The sequence below is a fragment of the Stegostoma tigrinum genome, chromosome 24 (genome assembly GCF_030684315.1).
Source record: "Stegostoma tigrinum isolate sSteTig4 chromosome 24, sSteTig4.hap1, whole genome shotgun sequence".
In the NCBI taxonomy this organism is placed as follows: Eukaryota; Metazoa; Chordata; class Chondrichthyes; order Orectolobiformes; family Stegostomatidae; genus Stegostoma; species Stegostoma tigrinum.
In genome coordinates this window covers 30,053,840-30,075,592 of record NC_081377.1, presented here as the reverse complement: position 1 = coordinate 30,075,592, position 21,753 = coordinate 30,053,840, and the positions used below count along the sequence as shown (strand labels likewise).

Below are 21,753 nucleotides of genomic sequence, written 5' to 3'. Positions count from 1 at the left end.
GAAACACCTATACAGAGTCTACACTGGCTACCCTATGCTAGAAATGTGATATATAAAATACCATTCAGCAACTGTGAGAAACACTACATAGGACAGACGGGGAGGTGTGGGGGGAGGGGTGGGGGAACTCGCCGCCAAGATACCCATAAACTCCAACTCACAGCACGACCAACTCTTCCTCATTTCAATACCCTCCGACATACCAGGACATTAATGTGACTGGGGCCAAGTTACAGTACTAGGACAAGCAAGACAAAAATAAGCATGAGAATTCCCGAAGGCCTGGTTTTCAACCACTGATGCAGATAACAAACATGTTGAAATAGATCCCATCTACATACCACTACGGTACAAAACTGGAAACAAGACTGCTCACCGTGACAGACTGTACCATATAAATTCAAAGTAGGACAGAACAACAGCGCTTCAACGGAAGCTACACAGCACTGATGGTGTCACCTAGAAGGGAAGCGAAATATTTGAGTGAAAACCAGTCAGCTCGGAGAGCCAACCAAAACTCCAAATGCAAACCGAGCTACAGATCCTCATTAAAACTTTAAAAATAAATATTCTCTTTGCAGAGTGTACAACAGCTTAGGGTATTGAGATACCTCATTGGTGGAGAGTACGGTGTCCTCATCCAGACTCAGCACAGAATCCGTTGTTATGGCATCATAGGGAAAGAAGCGACTGCTCATGGCCTTGAAGGGAAGAAGCATTGGGGTTAGTACGGGATCTTCCCTACTGAAATGTTGCATTCTTATACAGTTAACATCACTCAGGTGAAAATTGCCAGTTGGGGTGAAGTAACTGAGCAATAGGCAGCTCCCTTAGGATTGACGGGGAGAAGATAAGATTTTAATACAACAGTGAGTAACCATCTCCTTAGCTAAAGCTCAGTTGGCTGGATGGCTGGTGATGCAGAGTGATGCCAATGGCTGAGGTTACAATGAAAGACTCTCCTTCTCAACTTCTCCCCTCACTTGAAATGTGGTGACCCTCGGCTTACCAGCATCAGTCAACTCTCTCTAATGAGGGCAGCCCTATTGTGGTAAGACTATAGCAACATTACCTCTAACTTTCTCCTTGTCTGTCACTCCCTCTGCAGGTGAGGGAGGGGTGCTGATTTGCTTCAGGATTTAGCTCCGCAATGATCACCTGTTTCACTTCGTAATGTCTATTGAAGCTGTCTATGCTTGGTCTAAGCAAGCATCAGGAGCAGTTGGACTCTGGGAACCATATCAAATCCCTACCAAATGACCACAGATACAGAAGATGCATGGCAGTGATTGGTAGCATTAACCCTGGCTGATATTTTTATTCCTCTTGGCACTGGTGCTATGTCAGCACATCCCAGAATACAGAGTGCAGGACTTGTCTTTTTTTTCCTGGTTAAAACTACAGTGAGCTGGACAGAGTTAAAACATTTCCCAATCTCCAGGAGGGAGAAGTGGCTGGAATGACGACACTCAATATTCTGATTGAGTCATGTTTTCAGGAGTGAAAGAGTAAACTCAGCAACACTGGAGAAAATCATGCCAACAGACAAGAACAGCTTATTTTTAAATTCTTTGAATAGTTTTGTTTCTTGCTTATAATACAAATACAGGAACAAGAGCTTGTTTGACAGACTGTCAAGAATCATCTGTTTGTTTTCTGATGAGCTGTGTAAAGGAGGATTCCACAACATCAGGCTATGTACGATGGGTGTAATTTGGACAGGGTGATTAGGGTCAAAGGTCATGTGATGACACCTCCAGAAACATTTGTAAGTAGAGTTGGGACCTGTATGTATGACCAAGGTCACTTTTCTCCATTGCGTGGTAAGAGTTCTATTAGCCATATAATTAGCAGGTCATGTCAGTAGAAAAATTACTAATCACAGCCATAAAATAAATAAAAAGTTTAAAGAAAAATTTCCATCAAAATCATTGTTAATCAAATTCAAAAGCCTCTTGGTCAGCATTAACTTAGCTTTCCTTTTCACAAGAACCTTCATTTTATGTTTAGCTAGAAGTGTTTCATGTCGATGTGGTATTCTGTTAGTACATGCTATGCAAACTCCATGAACAGATTCTAATGATGCTGTGCCAAGTTTACATAAATACCTGATACAAAGTGGGTACAACTACCAACAGAATACCTTTAGGCTGCTGACAAGCCAAATAGTTGTTGCTGTAGACTGCAAATACACGTGTACAAAAATTCTGTGCAAGCTGCATTTAGGATCTCTATAAGCTTTGTACAAGTTTATAAGTACTGGCAATATCTTGAGGCACACAGGGTCCAGCTCCAACAACACTCAAGAAGCTTGATGCCATTTTGGACAAAGCAGCCTGCTCGATTGGCATGGCATCCACAAGCATTCACTCCATCCACCAGCTCTGCTCAGTAAAACCTGTGTTGTACTATCTACAGAACGCACTGCAGAGATTCACCAAAGATCCTCAGACAGCAACTTCCAAACCCATGGGCCACGTCCATCCAGAAGGGCAAGGGCAGCAAATACATGAGAACATCACCACCTTCCAGTTCCCCTCCATGCCACTCATCATCCTCACTTGAATATATATTGCCATTCTTTCACTGTTGCTGGATCAAAATCTTGGAGTTCTCTCCCTAATGGGTCAGCCCACAGGATGAGGTCTGCAGCTGTTAAAGAAGGCAGCTCACCACCACCTTCTCAAGGGCAACTAGGGATGGGCAAGAAATACTGGCCTGCCAGCAACACCCACATCTTACAAATGATTTTTTAAAAAATTAAATTAAAAAAATGTGGAACCAAACATATGGCAAAATGAAAGATAACAAAGTGTGAAGCTGGATGAACGCAGCAGGCCAAGTAGCATCTTAGGAGCACAAAAGCTGACCTTTCGAGCCGAGACCCTTCTTCAGAAAAGGGGCATGGGCAGAGGATTCTGAAATAAATAGGGAGAAAGGGGAGGCGGACCGAAGATGGATAGAGGAGAAGATAGATGGAGAGGAGAGTGTGGGTAGGGAGGGGATAGGTCAGTCCAGGAAGGATGGACGGGTCAAGAGGGTGGGATGAGGTTAGTAGGCAGGAAATGGAGGTGCGGCTTGAGGTGGGAGGAGGGGATAGGTGAGAGAAAGAACAGGTTAGGGAGGCTGGTACGAGCTGGGCTGGTTTTGGGATGCAGTGGGGGGGAAGGGGAGATTTTGAAGCGAGTGAAATCTACATTGATACCATTTGGCTGCAGGGTTCCCAAGTGGAATATGAGTTGCTGTTCCTGAACCTACGGGTGGCATCATTATGGCACTGCAGGAGGCCCATGATGAACATGTCGTCTAACGAATGGGAGGGGGAGTTGACATGGTTCGCGACTGGGAGGGGCAGTTGTTTACTGCGAACCGAGCGGAGGTGTTCTGCAAAGCGGTCCCCAAGCCTCCGCTTGGTTTCCCCAATGTAGAGGTAGCCACACTGTGCACAGCGGATGCAGTATACCACATTGGCTGATGTGTAGGTGAACATCTGCTTGATGTGGAAAGTCATCTTGGGGCCTGGGATGGGGGTGAGGGAGGAGGTGTAGGGACAGGTGTAGCACTTCCTGCGCTTGCAGGGTAAAGTGCTGGGTGTGGTGGAGTTGGAAGGGAGTGTGGAGCGGACAAGGGAGTCACGGAGACAGTGGTCTCTCCGGAAGGCAGACAAGGGTGGGGATGGAAAAATGTCTTGGGTGGTGGGGTCAGATTGTGGATGATGGAAGTGTCAGAGGATGATGCGTGGTATCCAGAGGTTGGTAGGGTGGTATGTGAGGACTAGGGGGATTCTCTTAGGGCAGTTATTGCGAGTTCGGGGTATGAGGGATGAAGTGAGGGCATTCTCAACCACTGCGGGCGGAATGTTGCAGCCCTTGAAGAACGAGGACATCTGGGAAGTGGGGAAGTGGAATGCCTCATCCTGGGAGCAGATGTGGCGGAGGCAAAGGAATTGGGAATAGGGGGTGGAATTTTTGCAGGAAGGTGAGTGGTAGGAGGTGTATTCCAGGTAGCTGTGGGAGTCAGTGGGCTTGAAATGGACATCGGTTTGTAGGTGGTTGCCTGAGATGGAGACAGAAAGGTCCAGGAAGGCAAGGGATGTATTGGAGATGGTCCAGGTGAACTTAAGGTTGGGGTGGAAGGTGTTGGTGAAATGGATGAACTGTTCAAGCTCCTCTTGGGAGCATGAGGCGGCGCTGATACAGTTATCAATGTAACGGAGGAACAGGTGGGGTTTGGGGCCAGTCTAGGTGTGAAAGAGGGACACCTCCATATAACCAACAAAGAGGCAGGCATAGCTTGGGCCCATGCGGGTACCCATGGCTACCCATGTAGGAAGTGGGAGTTTGTACCTCCCAGTTGTGAACTATTTCAACTCCCCCTCCCATTCCTTAGAGGACATGTCCATCCTGGGCCTGCTGCAGTGCCATAATGATGATACCTATAGGTTGCAGGAACAGCAACTCATATTCCGCTTGGGAACCCTGCAGCCAAATGGTATCAATGTAGATTTCACCATCTTCAAAATCTCCCCTCCCCCCACTGTATCCCAAAACCAGCCCAGTTCGTCCCAGCCTGCCTAACCTGTTCTTCCTCCCACCTATCCACTCCTCCCACCTCAAGCCGCACCTCCATTTCCTAACTACTAACCTCATCCCGCCCCCTTGACCTGTTCGTCCTCCCAAGACTGACCTATCCCCTCCCTACCTCCCCACCCACACTCTCCTCTCCACCTATCTTCTCCTCTATCCATCTTCGGTCCGCCTCCCCCTGTCTCCCTATTTATTTCAGAATCTTCTCCCCATGCCCCTTTTCTGAGGAAGGGTCAAGGCCCAAAACATCAGCTTTTGTGCTCCTAAGATGCTGCTTGGCCTGCTGTGTTCATCCAGCTCCACAATTTGCTATCTTGGATTCTCCAGCATCTGCAGTTCCCATTATTTATAGCAAAATGAAATTGAGTGGCGCTCTGGCAGTATATTAATCAAGTCATTACCAGTGGCTGCCAAATGTCATGGGAAAGGACAGACACTGGGGCGAAGTGAAGAAACTGATCAAGTACTAAACAGTTGTGCCTGTAAAAAGATATTAATCACAGGTTAGCAGGAATGTTCATTAATTTATTCATTGCAAAATATTACTAATGTGTGTAGTTGATGTATTATACAACATGATTATGATAATAATCAAAGTCCAATCAACCATGAATTACCAAACTGCACACAAATCTGAATAATATGAGCAGAGAATAAGAATTGCCTTCAGCCCATCAAGCTGGTTCATTTCTCAGGCCAGAAGCAATTTTAGTTCCATCATATTAGGAAGCTGAACGGAGTAAACAAGTTGAAGAGAAGACTTAGGAGAATGTCACCAGAGTTGACGGGATAACAGTTGTGGTTTTCTCATTGACAGTGTAAAGGTGATACAATGAGACCACGGAATCATCAAATGATGCAGCACAGGATCATTTTGAAAGAGCTATCCAATTAAAACTACTTCCTCTGATCTTTTCTCAAAACACTGCAAATCATTTCCCAATAAATAAACAAGACAACAAAGAACTGAGGTAAGGAAAACGTTTGCACGAATCAGCACAATGATAAAATGAGAGTGAACAAGGTTAGGAAATAATCTTTACAGAGAAGGTGGAATGTACAAATCTCTCCTATGAATCGCTTGTTGCTGCTTCCACAAATGTTTTCAAAGTGTAGATGGATGCCTGACTGGCCAAATGGATTAAAATATGAAGGGAAGAGCAGGAGAATGAAAATTAGATCCACAGGATATTAAAGCATCAGAGAGGGGGATATGAGAGGATATGGAGAGTGAGGTCAAAATGGGTAGGATATTGAAAGGTACAGGGAGTAAACTGGAGACTATGCTTGGGCTGTAGCATAATAACGGGATTTGGGAGTACACCTGAGTGTAGATTTGCACCAATTAAAGGGCCTGGAGTGATGAGCAGCTTCTGTGTCAGCACAGTCTGCATCAATGCTGAAAATATTCTTGTCACAGATTGCCACAGCACAAGCCCATTCTCTTGAGGCAAGGTTCTGTGGAACCTCTTCCCATGCCTCAATTCCAAAATTTCTATTGTATTCATCTCTTGAGCATTTACCTTCCTACGTGACGAGTTTCCATGGAATTATTCAAGAAACAGAGCTTCAGGCAGATTTAATTATTGCCATCTGTTCCTACCCAGCTATTCAGCCAGCTCAATTTAAAAGGTGTTAATTGGGACAATAAGCTTTAGTTGGAAATGTGTTCCACAGAAACAGCACTGTGTGGTGAGAAAACTCACTGTGATCTCAAACGTTGTTTGGAGCTTGTTCATTGTATGATTGATGTGGTTGACCTTTCAGGCTCTTTATGACTTCTGCTGTTGATTTTCTCAATTTGATCCGAATGGTCCAACCCTAACAATAATCATCTATTTGTTTTTTAAACAAGTCTGTCGAAGTTTAAAGATCTGAATATCTGGAGTGACACTGCCAATCTGAGTCAGAGTGGAAATGATTGAGTAACTCTCCAAGAGACTGCACCTTCCGTAGGTGACTGGAACTGATTTTAAGGAAAATCATCTGCAGTACCTAATTATCCTTCATCTGGTGCATTTTAATAGAGAAATCATTCTGCTGTTATTGTGTTGCTATTAATTCAGTCAAAAGCTCAGTTTGTTGCAACAGGTGCTGGTCTTTATAAATTGCAGTTGCTGTGGTGTGGGGAATAACTGCACATATTTGCCAAAAAATTGATATTGGTTGTGATTTCTGCTGCAAATTCAGCCTCACGTCATGCTGTGGTGCTTCTTGGTTCAACAAGGCACAATCTTGCTTCTAAGTCAGAAGCTTGAGAGTTTGAGTCTCCTACAGGACTCGAGTGCAAAATTCAAGGCTGAGACCTCAGTGTAGTGTTGCTCCGAGATTTGCACTGACAGATGTGCCTTTTCTTGAATGAGGCAAGAAACCAAGGCACCATCTGTCCCTCAAGGATGACATGAAAGAACTCCTTGCACATTTTCCAAAGACAAGCAGGAGAGCTATTCTCTACTGCCCTGGCCTTCATTCATCCTGTGATCAACATCATGAAAATGGATTATCCAGTCATTACACTGGCGTCTGTGGGAGCTTGCTATGCTTCAATTGGCTGCTGAGTTTCCTAAATCACCACAGTGACTACACTTCAAAAGTCTACAGTTGACTGTGATGCACTTTGGGATATTCTGTGGTCTTAGAAGGTACTACATAATTGAAAGTTTATTCACTAACTGGTAGACACAGTGGTGTCAACAAATATTGCATTGAAAGCTGTCCCAAACTGTTTATACATTGTTCTGCTTTTGATAGTAATTGAGACTCTTCTGCAGTAAACAAAGAAATAGTTGAGTTTGACTGGGATTGCAAGAACTTACATTCCAGGTATTGATTCTGCAAGTTCTTGGTGCTTTATTACTGTGCAGATCGAAAACCTCACTGTGGGTCAAAGGGTCCAGCATTTAGAGGATCATTCCCATTGCATACAGTAGTGGCATTGGTGTCAACACTGTTTGCAGCCAACATCATTGGAAGGTATAACAAATCACCATGCGCTAATGACAAGAAAAATAAATGGCATTCTGGAGTCTTCACATTTGTTGGGATGGGGTGGTTAAACACTGAACATCACTCACCCATCATGCTATACTCCCAAAATGCTATGCAGGGGGGTTAATGAGGTGGGAGGAATGTCTGAAATAACCGATATGCTTAATTTGTCATAATGGGCACCTTTGTATTAATGCTGGAGCATGGTTAGCATCACTTACCTGTCAGAGGTAGCTGCCTTCACCTTAATGGGGTAATTGATTGGCACATTGTACTTGATGATCAGCTTTTCTCCTTCTCAAAATGATCCATGTTATAGTTATGGACGTTGGTTGAATTATCATCCTTCTATATTTCATCCAAATATCTGGTCTTTTACTGTGAGGACTTCAGCTCCTACTCCATCATTCCAGCTATGAGACCAGATCATCTGGGTGTGAGGGAGCATCAATGCCTGCCCTTCAGTGTCATTCATATGCTAGACATTTTGACATGTAGTTACCCGATAGTAGAGAACTTGAGTATTTATGGAAAAAGATACGTGTTGCATGTTTTGATGTGTACTCATCGGGAATTTTGTAAAAATACCAAATTTCGAAGGAAACAACAAATTATATTGCAGAAGAAATAGGGGATTGATTGGCTGGTAAGTGGACTCTGAGGTTGAGGCATTGCCTTGGAGAATGCCCCAAAACAATGCAGGCTCAATGGGCCAAAACGCCACTTCTGTTCTGGATGATCTTATTAAAATTTACATTTAAATTCAGAAAAGCCAAGTCAACTCTAGCAGGTTGACTATGGGGAATACATGAGAAAACAGATCATCAAGCTTTTATTGAATAAAAACTGAAAGAACTGTGGATGCTGTAAATCAGGAAGTTGCTGGAAAAGCTCAGCAGGTCTGGCAGCATCTGTAAAGGAAAAAACAGAGTTAACATTTCAGGTCCAGTGACCCTTCCTCAGGTCCCTAGATGTGAAACGCTAACTCTGTTTTTTCCTTCACAATTGCTGCCAGACCTGCTGTGTTTTCTCAGCAACTTTGTTTTCGTGATCAAACTTTAATTGAATTGAAAAGACAAATGTCTGGAGAACTTTATTTCTCTTTCATAAAATCAAACATATGCAGCTTCTAACAAATCAAAATAAGGTACATTGTGATCCTGATGGATAAATCTTAAATTGTTATTAGTGTAATTTCGGATTGTTCCAGAAGTGCTGCATCTTGTGGTGATTGGAGAAAATATTTTAAACACCAAAAATTTAATAGAGAAAGATTACAGTACAAGAGAATGCTAGCCAAAAATAGGCAAATAGCTAGGAAGTGCATCTATAAATATTTCAAGAAGGAAAAAGTTAAGAAAGTGAACACTGGTCCCACAGAAAGTGGGACTGGGAATTTAATAATGGAAAATGAGGAATCGGCAGATGAACAGGCACTTTGCATCTGTCTTCACTGTAGAGGATACAAATAATACCCCAGAAGCAGTAATAAATGAGGAAATGGAAAGGGCGGAGGAACTCAGGAAATTCACAACTACCAGAGAAGTGGTACTGAGCAAATTGTTGGACCTGTGGGCTGACAAGTGCCTGGTTCATGGTGAACTTCCCATAGGGTCTTAAAAGAGGTGCCAGTGAGATGGTTGAGATAATTTTCCCATACACCCTTGATTTAGGGATATGCCATTAGATTGGAAGTTAGCAAACATAACTCCTTTATTCAAAAGTAGGGGAGACAGAAAGAAGGAAACCACGGGCCAGTTAGCTTAACAGTTGTCATAGAGAAAATGTTTGAATCTATTATTAAAGAAGTTATAACAGGACACTTTGACAAGTTCAAGGCAACCAGGTAGTATCAACATGATATTGTTGAAAGGAAATCATGTTGAAACAAGCGAGTGAAAATCTTCGTGGAGGCAACATATATCAATGATAAAGGATTCCCAGTGGATGTACTGTACTTGGATTTCCAGAAGATGCTATGACATGTTAAGGTGCTATTACAAAAAATAAATTTCATGTTATAGAGATAACATAGAAAGAAGATTGGCTGGTTAACAGGAGGCAGAGTAAAGGCATAAATGGGTATTTTTATAATTGGCACATTGGTGTACCACAGGAATCAATTTTGAGATCTCAATTATTTATAATTTATATAAATTACTTATATAAAGGGACAAAAGATAATAGTCAAATAATGTCAAATTTTCTGATGGCACAAAGACAGATAGATAAGTAAGTTACAAACGAGACACAAGACAGTTACAACATGACATTGATGAGGTAAGTGAATGGGCAAAAATGTAGCAGATGGAGTATAGTGTGGAAGAATGAGGAGCTGCCCATTTTGGCAGGAAGAATAAAATAGACACATTTTATCTAAATCATGCACGATTGCAGCGCTTTGAAATGCATGGATTCATGTGCATGAATTACAAAAGCTTAGTATACAGGTAGAACAAATAATTAAGAAAGCTAATAGAGTATAATCATTTATCACAAGGGGATTGAATTCAAAAGGAGGAAGATGAAATTGGGCACTAGTGAGACCACATCTGGAGTACCGTGCACAGTGTTGGTCACTTTATTTAAGGTCTGACAGAAATGTGTTGGAAACAGTTCAGAGAAGGTTTACTAGACCAGTACATGGAATGGGCAGGCTGTCTCTCAAGACAAAGTTGGACAGGCTAGGCTTGTACTTGCTGGAGATCTGAAGAGTAAGGGGTCACTTGATTAAACCATATAAAATCCTCAAGAGGATTGACAGGGTATATGTGGAAAGGATGTTTCCTTTTAACAGATAATCTAGTAACTAAGGGTCATAGTTTAAAAATCAGGGGTTTCCCTCTGAAAACAGAGATTAGATTAAATATTTTCTCCCAGAGGGTTCAGTGTGTTTGGAACTCTATCTGAAGAGATGGGTGAAACGGTTATTGAATATTTTTAAGCCAGATATATGGAGATTCTTAAGTAAGAGTTGAAATGTTATTAGCAGTAGACAGGAATGTGGTAGAATTGAGATTACTATTAAATCAGCCATGATTTTATTTAGTGGTGGAACAAGCTTGATGGGCTAAATGGCCTCCTCTTGCTTCTGATTTTTATAAGCTTGGATGTAACGCCCTGCACAACTACAATCTCATTGCCCTATTCTTGTTTTCCATCCCTCTCATTTCATCTGTATTAAATCCCGCTCATTCGTCTCACCATCACTGCTATTCTTAACTCCAGCCCTGTTATAAAGCTACATACACATGCTACATACACATATTACACTTTAAGCCCCAAATACATTGTCCTTGGGAAGAGCAGCTGTTCCAATTACCTTATGTGTTAAGGTGTGAATAGATTCATTAAACCGATAAACATTCCGCAAATAAGTTATTCTTGAACAACACTTCCTCTTTACCTTACGTTCTCCTCTTATGAATATAAGAGGCATTCTGATGGAGGGCCATTTACCTCTTGGGGGTAATGGTTTGTCACAATTCCACAATATAATTATCTAGGATCAAAATAGCAAAGGTTATTTTACAGATAGATAAAGATGGTATAGAGCTAGCTGAAGCTGCAAACATTTGTGATCAAAATAGTATCTTTATTACAACAATGTATCAATACAGAACTTCCAGTCATTCTTTCACCTGAGGCTTCAAACAACATCAAAAATTTCACTCTAGAAAAAGAAACCTGCAATAAAGCTATCCATGAGCAAAAACACCTAGGAATAGAAATACAGATTGCGTCAAAAGCCTGGTTTTGGGAATTGTTTATGGTCTCATTATATGAAAGTCTCTGAAAACAGTTTTCTCCTGAGTTGGAAAAGATTTATACAACTGACCTCAACACCATTTGAGGAATAAATACTTTATTTGCCTTAAATTCGCTTATTATAATTTCAATGTCTACCAAAAATAAAACAGCATTGTAACTTTTCAGCTTTTCATCAGTTTGGATTGCTTTGATTGATCAGTTTAAAGGCTGCCTCTATTGGTGTATTTATTCGATGAGCACAAAAGTCTGGAGAATGTGATAAATGTGACTGCCAATGGCGGAGGTGGGGCTAAGGCGAAGGGTGGGGGTGAGAGTCGGGATGGTTGGTGGAGAACAAAAGTTGTAGTAGGTAAGGGAAGCTCAACAATGCAGACACCCTTGCTGGAGAGAATGATTCTTTGAGAAATATGAAGTAATAGGAAGGTTGGAGATGGCATGGAAAAAATCATATGGCAATTTGAGGGAAGACAGAGCATTAGAGGGATGGAGATAAGAAATTGAAAGTAACTAAAGTTTGTCAAAATTACAGAGATAATTATTTGATTAATTTATTCAGTGTTGAAAATAAAGATTTTATGGATTTGCATGGAAGGTTTTAGAAAAAATGTTTGCTGAAATAGAAGGATTTGATGCTATAGATACAGAAGATAACAGTCCATATCTTCCAGAGTTTTTACACAGCCTAACTTCAATAGACATGCCACAAATTCAAGCTCAAGGAAGGAGTAATGACACTATTACAAACTTGAATTCTAAACAATGACATTGTTATGGCATAAGATTGGTAGTTAGAGATGCAGTCCTCTGGCATCTTGCTTGCCATGACTATTCTTCATGCGCTAGCCTTGATTCACCCCAAAAATTAGGCTCAAAAACAGAAGTTGTCGGAAAAGCTCAGCAGGTCTGGCAGCATCAGTGAAGAAAAAAAAGTCAGAGTGAACATTTCGAGTCCAGTGACCCTTCCTCAGAACTGATGGTGGCTGGGAAAACATCAGTTTATATGCAGAAAATAGGGAGGGAAATGAGTTAGGAAGGAAACAATAGGATAGAGCCCAAAGAGGGAGAAGAGCAGTTAGATAGACAAAGGAGTTGATAACAATCTGGCTGGGAGGGTGAATAGTTGTTAATGGGGACTGTTAGTTTCTAACAATAGGTAGTGCGTGATGGTGGGCTATGAGATTACATGGCCTGGTGTATGGGTAGGGGGCTAGGACTGGGGAGAGTTTAGGCCCTATGATTATTGAACTTGATATTGAGTCTGAAGGATTGCAGGGTCCCCAAATGGAAAGTGAGGTGTTGTTCTTCCAGCTTGTGTTGAGCTTTGCTGGAACACTGCAACAAGCCAGAAACAGAGATGTTGGCCAGGGAACAGGGTAGTGTGTTAAAGTAGCAAGCAATCAGTAGCTCAGGGTCATTTTTGCAAACAGAACATGGATCTTCTGTGAAGCTGTGAACCAGTCTACGCTTCGTTTTCCCAATGTAGAGGAGACCACATTGTGAGCAGTGAATGCAGTAGACTAGATTCTGCGAAGCGCAGGTGAAGTGTTGCTTCACCAGGTAGGTATGTTTGGCCCTTGGATACTGGGGAGGGAGGAGGTTAATAGGCAGGTGTTACAGCTTGACCAGTTGCAGGAGAAGGTTCCATGGGGCTGTAGGGGTTGGGGGTGGGAGAGGTGTTGGGCTAGAAGAAAGAGTGGACCAGCATGTCCTGGTTGATGAAGAAGTTGGACATTTTGGAGGCTCTCTTGTCGAAGTTGGCCTCATCTGAACATATGCAATGGAGATAGAGGAACTGAGAAAATGGGATGGAGCCTTTACAGGAAGCAGGGTGCGAGGATGTATAGTCCAGTCCCTTTTAACCTAAGATTCCCCAACATCGTTGTTGACAAGGCCCTCAACCAGGTCCAACCCATCTCCTGCACTTCCTCCCTAATCCATCTCTTCCTTCCAGCAACAGCGATAGGGTTCCCCTTGTCTCTACCTACCATCCCACAAGCTTCCACGTCCAGAAGATCATCAGATGCCATTTCCACCATCTCCAGTGACATGCCACCACCAGACACATATTCCCCTCCCCTCCCTTGTCCGCCTTCTGCAGGGATCATTCCTTCCAGGGTCCCATTCCCCTCCCTATTTGCTGCATATGAACCAATGTTTTCCCAGCAACCATCAGTTCTGAGGAAGGGTCGCCGGGCCCGAAACGTTAGCTCTGATCTTTTTCTTCACAGATGCTGCGAGACCCGCAGAACTTTTCCAGCAACTTCTGTTTTTGTTCCTGATTTTCAGCATCAGCAGTTCTTTCAGTTTTTATGCAAAATTTAGGCTGCTTCTTTAGCGTAGCACCAAGACAGTGCTGCACTGTTGGAGTTGGTGTCATTTGGAAAAGGCATTAAATTAAGGTCCTGACCAATATTTATTCCTCAACTAAAATTACTGAAGCACATTAACTGGTAATTCTTATGTTTGTGCCTGTGGGAGCATGCTGTGTATAAATTAGCTGCCATGTTTCCTAATGGCAACCACACTTTCAAAGTCTTTTGTTGGGTACAAAACACTTAAGAGTTGTGAATAGTGCTACATACGTGCCAGTTTGTTTTTAAAAAAATCTCTTGTTTTGCTCTAGCAATGGTAAGCCTGTTATGGGATTCCATACTGGTGACATTATGCTCTCGAACAGAAGTAGAGTAGGGCTATGATAAAGTGTCCTTCCTTCTGCAGTTCAGCTTCAGGGCCACTCAATGGTGCAAAAAGGTGCAGCCAAATAATGAAAACAAAACGTAGGAAAAGTAAAGAGAAAAACAAAAAGCATGCAAATGGGATTTGAGACATACCTGTGCACAGTACTTGGATTTTGCTAATGCTAAGATCAGCTTGATAATGGGCTGAGACTGGGAGACCAGGGGTGAGACTGCGTAAATCAAACCAGTGAACTCTTTCTTAGGAGTTAAACCTGCAAACAAAATGTAACAACTGTGTCATTTGATCAGAAATAAGAAGTAGTATATCAATGTGAACAATTCAAATGAATTCCTGCAGGATTATTCATGAAATATTCCAATTTCATTCATACCCTCATCCAAGTAGTAGAAAGGAAAATCTGCTGTGTGTGTTGAGTATTGTGGGAGCACATACAATCCTCCAGGCAGTTTGTTCCACATGAATTTATTCCGTGAAACATGTCTGAATATTCTATCTTTAATGATCTGAAAAGAAGTAATGAATTGAGTCAATCATCAACAGAATAGCTACCACAGCCAACATTTGATTCATTGAGTATTCATGAATGGCTGGCTTCTTTCACAGAAGTGTAAGGTGTAGGTGGCTACCATACAGTCCATTGTTTCTGCACTGACTCTGAGCAATTTAACTTCATATCGATCTCCTGTCTTTTCCCCATAACCGTGGACATTATTCATGTACAGGCACTTATCTGGTATCCTCTTGAATGCCTCAATTAAACCTGAATCCACACTTCCAGGTAGTGGATTCCAAATTCTAAGATCACCCTAATGTTTTTTGCAAAACACTTTTAAAACTACTACTCCTGGTTCTCAATCCTTTCATGAGTAGGAATAGTTTCTCACTATCCACCCTGTCCAGACTCCTCATGATTTTGAAAACATCTATCAAATGGTCTCTCAGCCTTCTCTCCAATGAAACCAGTGTCAACTTCTTCCAATCTATCCTATAAACAAAGAAATATTCTTGTAAACCCCTTAAAGACTCTCACCCAATATATTCTAATCTATCCTAAAGTGTTAGGCCCAGAACTGTACATAATTCTCCAGGTAAAGCCAAACAGCATCATGTAAAAGTTCAGCTAACCTCCTTACTTTTGAACTCTTTGTCCCTATTAATGTAGCTTCGAATACTTTATGTTTTATTGACTGCTCTCTATAGCTGTTCTACCATTTTGATAACTCAATCACACATACACCAAGTCTCTCTGCTCCTGCACAGTCTATTTTATGCTGTCTCTCCATGTCCTTTCAACCAAAATATATTGTTTCATACTTCTCTACATTGAACATCATCTGCCACTCCATCAGTTTTTCAACATTTATGATATCCTACATTGTCCTCCTCACTTTACAATTCTGCCAATTTTGTGTTATTTGCAAAATCTGACATTTTCCCTCCACTCACCAAGATCTAGATCATTTATACATGAGAAAAAGCAATGGTCCCAATACCGAACCCTGGGGCAGTCCGCTATAAACATTCCTCCAGCCCAAAGAATACTCATTGACCATTATCGTTTCCTAACAACCAGCCAGTTTTGTGCACAATCTCGCTGTCCCTTTTATTCCATGGCCTAAAACATTCTTTACAAGTCTGTCACGTAGCACTGTACTGATCCCCTTTTGGAAGTCCATGTATAGCACATTGTTAGACTTGCCTCATTCCAGCAAATTAGTTTTACCTCATGTTCCCTCCACAGATTCATACTAAATCATCCATATTTTTCCGTGGGACTGTTTCTAGAAGATTCTCCAACACCCAAGTTAAATTGACTGGTCTGAAATTGCTCGGCTTGTATTTACAACATTTTTTGAACATTGGAGAAGTGTTTGCAATTCTCCAGATCCTCCAGCACCAGCCTCAAATCCAGGAAATTCGAACAATTAACATCACTTTCTCAGCAATTTCCACTTTCACTTCCTTCAATATCCTTGGATATATCTCATCCAGTTCCAGTGCTTTATCAATTTTGAGTACCAACAACTTAGCCAATACCTCTTCTATCAATTTTAAAACCTTCTAGTGACTGGGTTTCCCTCTCAATTACCATGGCCCAGGCAGCATCTGCCTCATAACTAAAGACAGAAGCAAATTATTCATTCAACACCTTAGCAATGCCTCTTACCTCCAGAGTAAATCCCATTTTTGGTCCACAACTGGCTTGCTCCTCCTTCTTCCACCCTTTTACTCATCTTGATCTTTTACTAACCTTAATCTAATTTTAAAGAAGACTTTGAGATTTCCCTTTATGTCAGTTGCTAGTCTTAAGGCCATAAGAAATAGGAAGAGGAGGCAGCTGTTTGGCCCCCTTGAGCCTGCTCCATCATTCAAAAGGATCAAGGCTAATCCAACGTTCCTCATGTCTACTTTCCTGCTTCTTACATGTAACCCTCGATTCTCTAACTGATCAAAAATCTAATTCAAACTTAAATACACGCTGTTTTCAGGACCTCCAAAGACTCTCAACCCTCTGAAAAAAGAGATTTATCCTAATTTCAGTCCTAAATTTGTGCCCCTTTATTCTGAGACCAAGCCCTCTGATACCAGGCTCTACTATGAGGGGAAATATTGTCACACCATTTCCTCGTAATGCCCTTTATATTTTTATTTTCTTCAACGAGATCCCCTCTCATTCTTTCCAATTCCAGTGAGTAGAATCCTAACCTCTTTAGCCTTTGCTCCAAAGCCAGTCTTTCCATACCAAGGATTATCCTAATGAACCATCTCAGAACTGCCTCCGATGAAACAATGTCTTTCCTTAAATAAGGAGATCATAACTACAATTCTCCAGATGTGGTCTCATCAACATCTTGAACAGTTGCAGGAAGACTTTCCAAAGCTTACACTCCAGTCAGGGCCGAGATTCCATTAGTTTCCTGATTACATGACATGTCCATGTGCTGGCTTTTTGCAGAAGTACCCCAAAGTCCCTTTGCGGTGTAACTTTCTGCACTATTTTTCCATTTGAAAAATATTTTGTACTTGTGCTCTGTCTTCCAAAATAAGCAAGTTTACATTTTCCCATGTTACACTCCATTTGACAACATTTTGCCCAATTAGTTAACCTATCACCATCTTGCTATAAACTGTTTCTAACCCTCTCATAATCTGCTTTGCCACCCATTTGTGTCATCTGCAAGTTTGGTTACAGTACATTTGCCTCCTTCCTCCAACTCACTAATATATATTGTAAACAGTTTCAGTACCGTGTGGAACCTCATTGGTCACAGGTCAGCAACTGGAAAAAGTGCCCCTTACCCCAATTTCTTGTTTCCTCATGAGCCAATTCTCTATCCATGCCAATATACTATCTCCAACACTGTGGGCTCTTATGACAAGAGCTTAAGAGGTATATTGTTGAATGTCTTCTTAAGTCCAAATACAGCACATCTACTAAATCCCCTCCATCCAATCTGGGTTAGACTATCTCGAAAAACTTCTTTAAATTAGTCAGGTATGATTCCCCTTTCATGAAGCCATGCTGACTCTGCTTGATTAGTTAATAATTATGACTGTACAAATGTAATTTTTTCATAATCCCTCTTTGCTTCTCTAATTTATTTTCCAGCTTCATTCTAAACCTTCTGTAGTCAACACGGTCCTCAATTATATTTATTACCAAGCATACTTTTTCTTCTTTAACTTCTTCCTATATTCTTTGTTATCCAGTTTACCTTACCATTCTTTTGAGGGAATACACCTTGTCTGTGCCCAAATCATCTCTTGTGAAGACAGCCATTGCTCCGCTGGTTTTCCTGCCAACCTTTAGCTCCAGTCTCTCGTGCCACCTCTTGCCCATTGAAATCATCTCTCCACCAATCAAGTATTCTTTTTCTGGATTGAGCGATGCCACTTATACCATCATCCTAAATTTTATGTTAAACATGTACTGTCTCCTAAACATTGTCCCACTGACATTTGCCCTACCTCATTCTCAAGAACCAGGTCTTCTCCTATTCAACTGGATGCAGAATTCAGTAGGAAATTCTTTCTGCCATCTATCTAGGAACGCCTGCACCTCATTATCCCCTATACCACTTGTATCCCAGTCTCTATACAAGGTAATTAAAATTCCTTATTATTACTCTACGATTTTTGCATCACTAAGTTCCTTCTAGAATATTCCTCTACATCCTTTCCACTCATTGGGATTATATAATTTACACAGTATAATTCACTCTTTTTATTCCTCAGCTTTAGCCAAACTGATTCTGTCCATGAATCCTCTCAAATACCCTCCATCTCCAGTACTGTAATAGTTTCCTGAGTCTAAAAACATTGGTCCCCTCCTTATTTTCCTTTTCAATGTTTTTCTGAACACCTTGTATCCAGGAATAGTAAACACCCAGATCTGTGTTTCTTTGAGCCAAAAGGCTCAATCCCAAATGGCAAACTGTGCTCATAACTGCTCAATCTTATCAGCCATACTCCATGCATTCATATACGCGCTATGTAACCCTAATTTACACTTCATTACTTTCTCCCTTACTCCGACTCCACCTTTTAATTTGTTATTCTCTATTGTAGTGCTATCTGAGTCTCCCAGTATTTCCTGCACCCTGGTAATACTGCCTAATATTCTCTCCTGTTTCCCAAATTTCCTGTCAAGTGAGCTTAATGTTTGTCCCATCAAACCTTTATTGGTTGACTTTCCCTCTTTCTTTTCCATTACACTGTGAGATTTGGAAGCAGAGACCTTCCTCATACCAAGAATGTGTTGAGTTGGAACCTGATGGTGGGAGAAGATGAGGGATAAGTTCTGGGTGCTCGGGCTTAATTTACGCACCTCTTTCTTGAGGCCTAAATTTCCATGGTATTCCATTAGAGGTGACAAAAGTCTCCATTCCCTCACTCAACTGTGAAGTTCTACATGCTCTAACTCTCTCTTGGAAGTCATGGCCCCACTGGCACAAAATCACCCCTCATTTACTGTGGAATTGGAAAACGTGAGCTTATCGATAATGCTCCTGTTCACAGCCTGACTTACACCAATTGTTCATCCATCACCTGTGCTTGCAGACCAACACTGGCACCTGATCCAGCATTCTTGTTTGTAAGTCCCTTCATTGTATGGCCACTCCTTCTGAGTAACATTGATCTTTGCGATCTTCCAAGATGCACTCCTCCAATTCTGGCCTCTATGCGCCTCGGATTTCCTTTGCTCTTGGATATCTGCAGTAACAACCTCAAGATCACATTTTTTTTGCTTTCCCACCCCAAGTCCCTTGCGTCTAATTGTAATCCATTAACCTGTCTTTCACACAATTCCGTTAAAATTTTGATGCAGAAGTTTTAATGGTTGATAGCCTAGATAGAAAAGATTTAAATTCAGAAGCCATTGCTTTGCAATATAAATGTTTTATCTGGCAAATGCACACAGTTGAAATAAGTGCAAACACAGTCCTGTGTAGCTGAATTGGATAATTGTTAAAACATTGCACAGAAGCCAAAAACTTGCTATTTTTATCTCAAGTTTCTCAAAGCAACCAGGTGACCTGAATGAACTTCAACACTATCGTCATCTTTTCCTAAACTCTATAATCAGTGCACTAGTTAAACATTTCATTAATCCCATTGACGAGAGCTAGTCAAAGTGGTGTCTTCATCAGCTGAGCAACCAGGCAGAAACCGGAATCTTACTGTGCACATAATAATCAGTCAATTCCACGGTACATTGAGTTTACAATTAAAGCTATTCAGCACCAATTCACAGATTGAGAATAATGATTGTGCATGTATTGTGGCAAGTGCAATAACTAATTGATTAATTGACCATTGATCAACTCAGGGAGTCAGGTTTCTTTGCAGAAAAGCCACTGTTTTCAGTGATCTTTCCCCTCCCTCCTAATTTGGCTATGCTTCATTAAACTCTCACTGCCATCACTGTGTTGCAGAGATGTGCGTATGTATATGCAGGTATTAGGTATATATGTTATGTGTTCCAGTGCTGTGGTACATATGTTTATGTATGTATAAGGACATTAGGGATGTGTGTGGGGTATGCATGCATCAGATGGCTGTGTAAACGATGTGGGTGATTATTGGAGTTGAACGAGTTTATGTGGAGATGGACCCGTGTCAGATATTAGGGTACATCTTTGGTTGAATGGGTGGGTGTATGCACATGTAACAGTAATAGGCATTTATTAACAAACATTTATTCACCGAGGAAGGAATACAAAAAAAACAGTTGAAAGAGCTGAGAGCTGTCCTTGACTCAGTAGACACATACACTTTTCAGGGTGGATATGAGTGTTCAGGAGCAGCATTGCATCCTGTGGTCAAATAGCTTACTGATACTTATGCATGAAGCATGACCAACCGGTTGAGGTTGAGCAGAATGGCTGGAGCAATGGCTCTTTAATGCTACATTCCAGTGTGACCTCAGTCTCCTATCCTATTCCAATAAAGTTCAAAGGAACAGCATCTCTTCTGTCACTGAAGCACTTTACCCAGCTGTCTAACATCTCTATCAGATTTGATCGTCTCAAATCTCAACTACTGCTCGGGTTTCTGTATTTTTGGGTGGGGAGTAGGGGAGAGAAGAGAGAGATAGTAGTCACCTGATCATGTCTGTGCCAATAATTTCAAAGAGTTGACAAGTTAATCCCACTGTCCAATAAATGCCCAATTGCTTTGCTTTAGTTTTTGGTGAAGGCATATCCCACCATAGAACTAAGAGAAGGCAGGCAGAAAAGCACTTATATTTCAGGAATTCAATTAGTTTCCTTAATAGGCTTAAATTGTGAGCGCAATTGGTATTGCAGTCTGGAGAGTAACAGCCGTGCTGAGAGGGTGCTGCAAGGAGAGTAGGCATAATATTTTCAATTCCATTCTCCAAGTGTTTCATTTAATTAATCGCAGGTTACAGATTTCTGTCCCACACCAGATATCTGCTGCCCATTTGTGGTTGTCCCAAAAGCGGCACGGCAGCTCAGTGGTTAGCACTGCTGCCTCACTCACCAGGGACCCAGATTCGAATCCACCCTCAGGTGACTGTCTGAGCGGCGTTTGCTCTTTCTCCCCAAGTCAGCATTGGTTTCTTCCAGAAGCTCTGATTTCCTCTCACAGTTCAAAGGTGTGCAGGTTGGATGGAATAGCCATGAGCAATGCAGGGTCCAGGGATAGGATAAGGGGGACTAGAGCGGGTACGGTCACCAGGTTTTCTTTCACTTATACAGCATTGAGTTTCATCATCACATTTTTAATTCAGTGACTCCATGTCAATCCTGTTCTAAGGTCAGTTCATCACCTCCCTTCAAAGGGTGCACAGCAAAATTAACTAAACCAAACACAGAGAATGCTGGAGAAATTCAATGGGTCTGGATGCATCCATGGAGAGAGAAACAGAATTAACATTTGAGTCTTGTATGACTTCTTCAGAACTGAAAGGTGTTAGAAAATAGCTTATATACTTTTGGCACAGGCAGAGGAGGAGCAAGAGGGCAGATGGTAGAGAGGCCCATGAGACAAGACAAAGGGGTTATTAATAGTGGGGAAAGAGAAAAAGAGATGTAAAAACAGTATAAATTAAGGTGCAAAAGGAAAAGAAATAATCCGTGCTACTTAGTGCAAAATAAATAAGGTACAAACACTACACAGTTATAGGGAAAGGCATGGCAGAAGAGGAGAAAATAAGAAAAATGGAAAGGGTATATAAAATTGT

The 21,753-nt window shown here is 41.5% G+C and overlaps 1 protein-coding gene across 3 annotated transcripts in view; it reads right to left on the bottom strand.

Annotated features, from left to right (window-relative positions):
• Positions 1 to 21,753, bottom strand: part of LOC125465138 (exostosin-1-like) — a 246,936-nt gene that overhangs the window by 26,928 nt on the left and 198,255 nt on the right. Inside the window, exons 5-8 of one of the 3 annotated variants that reach the window (XM_048558301.2) lie at positions 14,416 to 14,548; positions 14,177 to 14,295; positions 10,981 to 11,076; positions 612 to 701 (exon numbers count right to left, since the gene is read on the bottom strand). In XM_048558301.2, coding sequence (XP_048414258.1) covers positions 612 to 701; positions 10,981 to 11,076; positions 14,177 to 14,295; positions 14,416 to 14,548 — 438 coding nt within the window. The remainder of the gene's footprint in view (positions 1 to 611; positions 702 to 10,980; positions 11,077 to 14,176; positions 14,296 to 14,415; positions 14,549 to 21,753) is intronic. The other 2 variants (XM_048558302.1, XM_048558305.1) reach the window with 2 other exon arrangements.